This window comes from Rhincodon typus, chromosome 7 (genome assembly GCF_021869965.1).
Source record: "Rhincodon typus isolate 14 chromosome 7, sRhiTyp1.1, whole genome shotgun sequence".
In the NCBI taxonomy this organism is placed as follows: Eukaryota; Metazoa; Chordata; class Chondrichthyes; order Orectolobiformes; family Rhincodontidae; genus Rhincodon; species Rhincodon typus.
The window spans coordinates 37211205-37217890 of NC_063338.1; the positions used below are offsets into that span (position 1 = coordinate 37211205).

Consider the following 6686-nt stretch of genomic DNA (forward strand, 5'->3'; position numbering starts at 1 on the left):
AGACCCTTCTTCTGAAGAAGGGTCTAGGCCCGAAACGTCAGCCTTCCTGCTCCTATGATGCTGCTTGGCCTGCTGTGTTCATCCAGCTCTACACCTCGTTATCTCAGGGTTTAGAGGGATACGGGCCAAATGCTGGCAAGTGGGACTAGATTTATATAGGATATGTGGTCGGCACGGACAAGTTGGATCGAAGGGTCAGTTTCCACGCTGTACAGCTCTATGGCCGTATGTGTCCTACTTTCAATCGTTAAAACTGCAAGGCGTTGTTAATCACTAAATGGGCACCAGACTGTGCAAAGGTTACGGATAGCTTGCCAACTTGAAGGTTATAATAATTGGCAGTTGTGGGCCAAGTTGGGGGCTGCTGGATGTGCCTTCTTCTCCAAGCGTCAAGTAAGTCATCTGAAACAGGGCACGGGGTTCACTGACCAGCGAACCGCACATGTAGAAGTGGAATTTTCATTCCAAACAAATGCGGTTAATGAATGGAAAGATAGAGCTTGCCCCTAGGGTTTTTTTAAAAATCTTGGTTGCCAATTGAGAAAATATAGCTGAAGTCAAATGTTTTTTGTTTGTTCTACACCTTGCACTACAAAGCATGTCACCATCTTCATGTTACTGCCACTCTGTTATTACACCAGTCTAGATCCCACTTGGTACCCGAGAGATCTCACAATGTGAAGGGAATCGCCCTGTGGACTCGCCTTCATTGGCTCTTCATGCTGCAAACAGTGAGGGGGCATCATCTTGTTACACATCGTAAGGTCGTGCAAAGCAGGCCATCTTTCCAAATACGCGCAGAAAGAGTTTCACCTGCCGCTTGAGACTGCAAAATTGGTGTAACTATATGTGCGCTGGCGTTCCAACTTTGAGAGGTCAAATCTTTTGTAAGGGCGAATTCTTGTTTTCGCACTACCCGCGACATGTCGGAGCTTCTTTCTTCAGCAAGGAGAGTTCAGTTGTAGCACCATCAGAATCTTGTTTAAGTGACAACATTCATGTTCCCATCTCTCACTCACTCCCTCACTTCGTGTCGGCTACAGCTAAACTGGGGCCGGGGTCACTGATAGAAAAATTCAATCCAAGACACAAAGCGTTACTCTACCCTCAGTGAGGGTGGTGACGCTGTGCAAGAAATTACACCCCCCCCCCCCCCCAAAGTTAGTGATTAAAGCAAACAAGTACATTCACATTGAAGAGGATGTTAGATGGTCGAAGGAAAGCCTAATAAAGGGATGCGGGAAGCGGGTAGATGGGGTCAGAATTAGTGCAACATTCACTAAACACTCCCACACGTCGCAATGAGGCCTCAGCATTGAGGGCATTTCCTCAGCAAAAAAAGGGAGGCGCATGTGTTTTGTAAACTCACGCACTTTTTCTTTTCCCGGGGACACAAATCAGCCGCTGGAACGCTACAACAGCAGATTTATTACCCGAGTCCATTTACTATGTTCTTCTTACTCTTGTCGCTGGTACTTGGCGCTGCTGTGTTGTTGCAGGAGCAGACTCTGTGCTGCAGCTGGGAATTGCTGACCTCCCAATAAATCATGGCTGCTTGCCGGCAGCACAAGAGTTTCTCTGTGAAGGGCTGAGAATGAAGCAGTAGTCAGAATAGATTGGAGCTGCCGGCGGGTGCCAGTGAGAAACACATCAGGGAGTGGAAGAGCCAAAGGATACCAGGGAAGGGAGTGTGTGAATTCCGAGAAGGGATTTGGGGGAAAGCACGCTGGGGAGGGCTGGGAAGATGGAGAATGGGACGGGAGGAGAGTTCCTCATGGAGAGAAGATAACTATTTGCTGTGTTCTGGTTGAGGTGTATTACATGTGGTTTGGGGGGTGGGGGGGGGGGGGGGGAGAGAGACGGAGTTTGTGGACTCCACGTGTAGTTAAAGTGTTGAATCCGGGTAAACCCACATTCTTCAGAGTAAGCATTTCAATTATTCTCAATGAATTTAGTCACAAAGCACAACTTTCAGTGTAAAGAACGACGATCTTACAAAGGAACATTTCCCCAGACCCCCATTTTCTGTTAGAAAATTACCATTTTTTGCGGGGGGAGGGTGTGGAAAGTCAGGTGAAGTGGTGGAGAAAGTTTGCAAATAGCCTTGTGGTATTATCGTTGGACTGTTAATTCAGAGACCCGGATAGCATTCTGGGGACATCGGTTCGAATCCCGCCATGGCAGATGGTGGAATTTGAATTCATTACAATATCTGGAATTAAGAATCTAATGATGACCATGAATCCATTTTCAATTTCAGGAAAAACTCATCTGGTTCACTAATGTCCTTTAAGGAGGGAAACTCCCATCCTTACCTGGTCTGGCCTACATGTGACCCCAGACCCACAGCAATGTGGTTGACTCTGAACTGCCCTCTGGTCAATTAGGGATGGACAATAAATGCTGCCTGACCAGTGACGTCCTCATCCCGTGAATGAATAATGAAAATAAATGTTCACCACTGGCCTGTGCAACCCAACTCTCTCATGCCTTGGACAATCCCTACCACCCAGCAAGCATCAAACGTTGTGCAAGTTCCTCCTATTAGCCAATCCCCTGTTACAGCATTTAAACTTCCTTATGATAACACCGCTTGTTCCCTGCTACCCCTACCTTTCGATATTAACAAGCATTCAGGTATAACGTAAAATCCTGGCACCTCATTGATACGTGGCCGACAAATGGGAACTGCTGGAAATCACTGAGGTTCTCCTCAAGAAATCTTCACATATGTGTACCAGGCCCGCATATGGCTTCGCTAATGTCCCAGTCGGTGACTGTTCTGCGCCCCCCCCAACCCTCAAAATATATTTTATTCCCAAAAGATAACACCGACCATTTCTTTCCTGAAGTACATGAACTATCCCACTATACTTCTCATTGTGCATTCACATTATTAAATGGCACACCACGTCAAACCGTTCCCCGATACCTTTCACACTGCCTGATAAATGTTCAGGGAATACTGTGATGACTGAAGGTTGTTTGGATAGTATTCGCTGCGGGCACAGACTACTGAGTCCATCCTTTAGGCTAGAACGAGGTGGTAACTGCTTCGACTTACAGTCTGGAGAAACTTCACCTCACATCTCTGCTTCCTCTACAGAAAGCTGCAAGTGCCCGGCAGTAAAACTCACTCAGAAAGTTTACCTGAAGAATAACTACAATTATGGTAAGTGGCCTTTATGGGCGAGAGCTCGTGGAATCGAATCGTTTTGGGGGTGACAAGAAACCAAAAGGGGACGGTGCTGGAGTCTGTTCCTCAAACAAATTCAATTATTCATTCGAACGTAGTAGTTGGGGCTATCCATCGGGAATTTAACTGCAAATTCTGTTACCTACAGTTTAAGAAAACGATAGATTGCTGGCAATTCTGAAATCGGCGTTATTTTCGAATCAAATGATGTTATATAAAATAAGAATTTTAGTTTGTTCCACATGATTTCGGTGGCGCCATCTAATATGTTAAAAGTTAAACCCCATTCTGATTATAGGAACATTTTGGGTGCATAATATTTACCACTTAACCAGCATTGTTTTCATCCTTGACTAAGAAATGCCTAGTTAATTGCTGGGTAAACTATGGAAGTTTGACATAGAAAACATTAGGATTGCTGCCGCGCCTAAACTTACACTGACTTTGCACAAATTTGGTAAAAGCGGTCAATTTGCTGACAGACAGCCCAGGGCTTACTCCAACTGCTTTCCCCACCAAAGTGAGGGTAGAGGAAATGAAATGGGCTCCAGCCACCGATTGCCCCCGCAGTGCTGCCGAGATGAAGCAAGGGAGCTGCGCTCACTGTGCGCAAGTAAACGCTGTTTATTTGTTTTGGGAAACTCATTCCAGTCATTCGCGCCAAAGTGAAAGAGGTGAGAAATAAATGTCACGACGTTGCCACGACGGTGGAGGTGAAAGATGTCTTGAAATCCTCCTTGGTGAATATACCAAAGGAAACGGTCACGCTTCACACGAGTTCGGCGTGTCTCTGTCCTGAAATTAAAACCAACGAGGAGTATGTTATCATGGGCTACGAGGACGAAGAGAGGGCAAGGTACAAACAACGTCTTGCACCGTTGCGAGCCTGTTGCTATCATTTTGCTGGGGAATTTGATCGGTGCTAATTGAGTCGCACTTGGGGTGTTTTTTTTCACAGATTACTTTTGGTGGAGGGTTCCATAGCTGTGAAATGGAAGGATCGACTTGGGAAAAGGATCAAGGTAAACTTTAACTCGCGTGAAAAGCAAAACATTTCCGATGCTGGAGATCTGAAACAATAGGAGATGCTGGAAACACTCAGCCTCTTTATGGAGGGTTAGATAGGTCCTGACTTAAACCAACCCTGCCCTAGAGAGCCACTGGGTACTTGGAGCATTGTCTGTTTATACTTCAGGTCGCGTTATACTGTCCAACTCTAGTTATTTTGATCACAACAATCATCAAACGAAAGATCATGATGGTACCTGGGGGAAATGTGGCGAGAACGTTGAACGCCCTTAGCTTTTGTTGATTGTCTAATTTTCGTATTTCTGGAAACAAAATCTAATGTATGATCTGTGAGTTAAGCTGGTGTTTTGTCAATGTCAGAACTGGGACCAGAAGCTCCGCCAGGAAAGGAGAAAAGGGAGGAGCGGCCTACCAAACAGAGAGAAGCGTCTACAACCCAGAGATACAGCAGTTGCATCCAAACAGAGGAAAAATAGCAGGAATGCAAAGTCAGCACGTCATTAAACATTTTGCACGAGAAGTCCTTTGGACAATGTAAAAAAAAGTCTGCATTCTTGGAGTGGCACAAGAAAATTGCACTATTGCACGTATGTCCTAATAACGACTATGAAATTTAGCTATTCTATAACTTTGTCTTTTTGTCCTTTTTTTTGCACGATTATTAGTGTTATAAAAAAGAAAGCAGCATCGAATCCCTGCACTGTCCTCGTTTGTGAAGACTGTCTCAGAACACGCTGGGGAGTGAGTTTGACGGGCTGCTATTAATCCGATGGTACACATTTATTGCGTTTCTAGGTTACGCAACTCTGAGACTGTGGTCACATATTTCATTGAAAGAATGTCTGAACAAGGGTCTGGAGTGTGTAAGGATCAGAATGTTCTGGTATAGTTGATGTCTCAAGGCCAAGACTGTCTAGCCCCCAAAAAACGGAATTGTTGCATGTCAGATCCGATGACCCTAATGATGTACAAGTTGCTCAGTTAAGACAGTATTGTGAACTACGAAGCATAGCGACGACCAACAGCACTTGTAAAACAAACACTGGATATAAACATGCCAATGTTATTTGGTTGCTTGTTTCATCAGCCTTATCCAATTATATCTACAATTAGTATCAGAGAAAATGTATAAACTGCAAGACGATTGTGTGATAGAAAGATAAGAAGCAAAGCTTGCATTAAATTAGTTTTAAAATGGTATGTTTTATGAACTATTAAATAAATAACTTTCAAACTCATTTGACTGGGTTTTGTGATGAAATTAAGCCCACTGCGATATTACGTATACAAGAAACAATGATTTAGTTCAGCTTTATTTATGACCTTCAACTAAAGGTACTGAGAGAGTGAGGTCACCTCTATAATAGATAGGATTTAATTTATGTTTAAGCCTTCAAAACAAGGTGGTTTAGTGATTAAAGTAGTGACATATAATCCTGTGACTGGCAGTTTCCAAAGCTGAATATTTTGAAGCATGAAAAAATTCAAGTACAGTAATGCATTAATTGGTATACTTTTCATTTTTTATTTCAAATTACTTCTTCTTTACCTAGCCTATATTAACTTTATCTGGCAATCTTAAATGGATTAGGCTGTTAAAAACCCCAAGCCAAACTTTTACTGCTTGGGAAAAGACATAATTCAATAAGACAGAACAAATGATTGTTATTTCATTTCCCAGACACACATCAGTTCTGTGAGGCTATCTGATTAGAAAATCAGCTGAAAGAGCCAAAACCCAGAAACCTTATTTGAATGACATAGTCCAACTATATGAGCCAACAAGCATTTCAGAGGAACGCAGATACAGTACTCCTTGTGTTACAGGTTGCTTGATTAAATATAAAGGCGAACAAATCATTTGTTGTACAGAGCTAAATACACTTGTGTACTCACAGTTAATTCAAAGCACAATTCCCAGGGCAAGGGATAGATGATAGTGACATAAATGATGTAATGATAGTCAGACTTTTAGTAACTGACAACAATCTGAGTTTGGGTTAAGAACCCAGTTAATGTATGTCCATGAAGCATCAAAGCATTAAATTCGATTAAAATATCACCATATTTTCTGCCAGTGCCATTGACTATGATATTCAGTAAAAAGTTGACAAACTGTTAACAAAATACTGTTCACAAACAGAATTTGATCCAGCTAATTAAATTTTACCTAAATCAATTTATCATAAACTGAACTCATTACGGTTTTATTCTTCAACAATTTGAATATTTTGCTTTTGGTTCTGAACTACAGTTTTAACTACCTTCTGGACAAATCTATATGAAAATAAAATATCTATGTCTAGGTAACTAAGGTTTTGTAGCTCTCACTCATGTCTTTTAATAGCTTCTTCACGTTTTGTTCAGTAACATTGCACAAAGAAAAACATCTGCATGTTTAAAGACATGACCTATTGGCAAATTTGCAGTTAAGTGGGAAAAAATAATTAGCTTTACACTT

At 42.4% G+C, this 6686-nt stretch overlaps 1 protein-coding gene across 1 annotated transcript; it reads left to right on the plus strand.

The window, feature by feature from the left end:
• The first annotated feature begins 2364 nt into the window (after positions 1-2364).
• Positions 2365-5463, plus strand: LOC109928079 (frizzled related protein). The gene is made up of 4 exons (XM_048599557.1): positions 2365-3172; positions 3848-4052; positions 4155-4218; positions 4586-5463. Exons 1-4 carry the CDS (start codon positions 2971-2973, stop codon positions 4727-4729), a joined length of 615 nt encoding a protein of 204 aa, XP_048455514.1. The 5' UTR covers positions 2365-2970; the 3' UTR covers positions 4730-5463.
• Positions 5464-6686: the final 1223 nt, after the last annotated feature.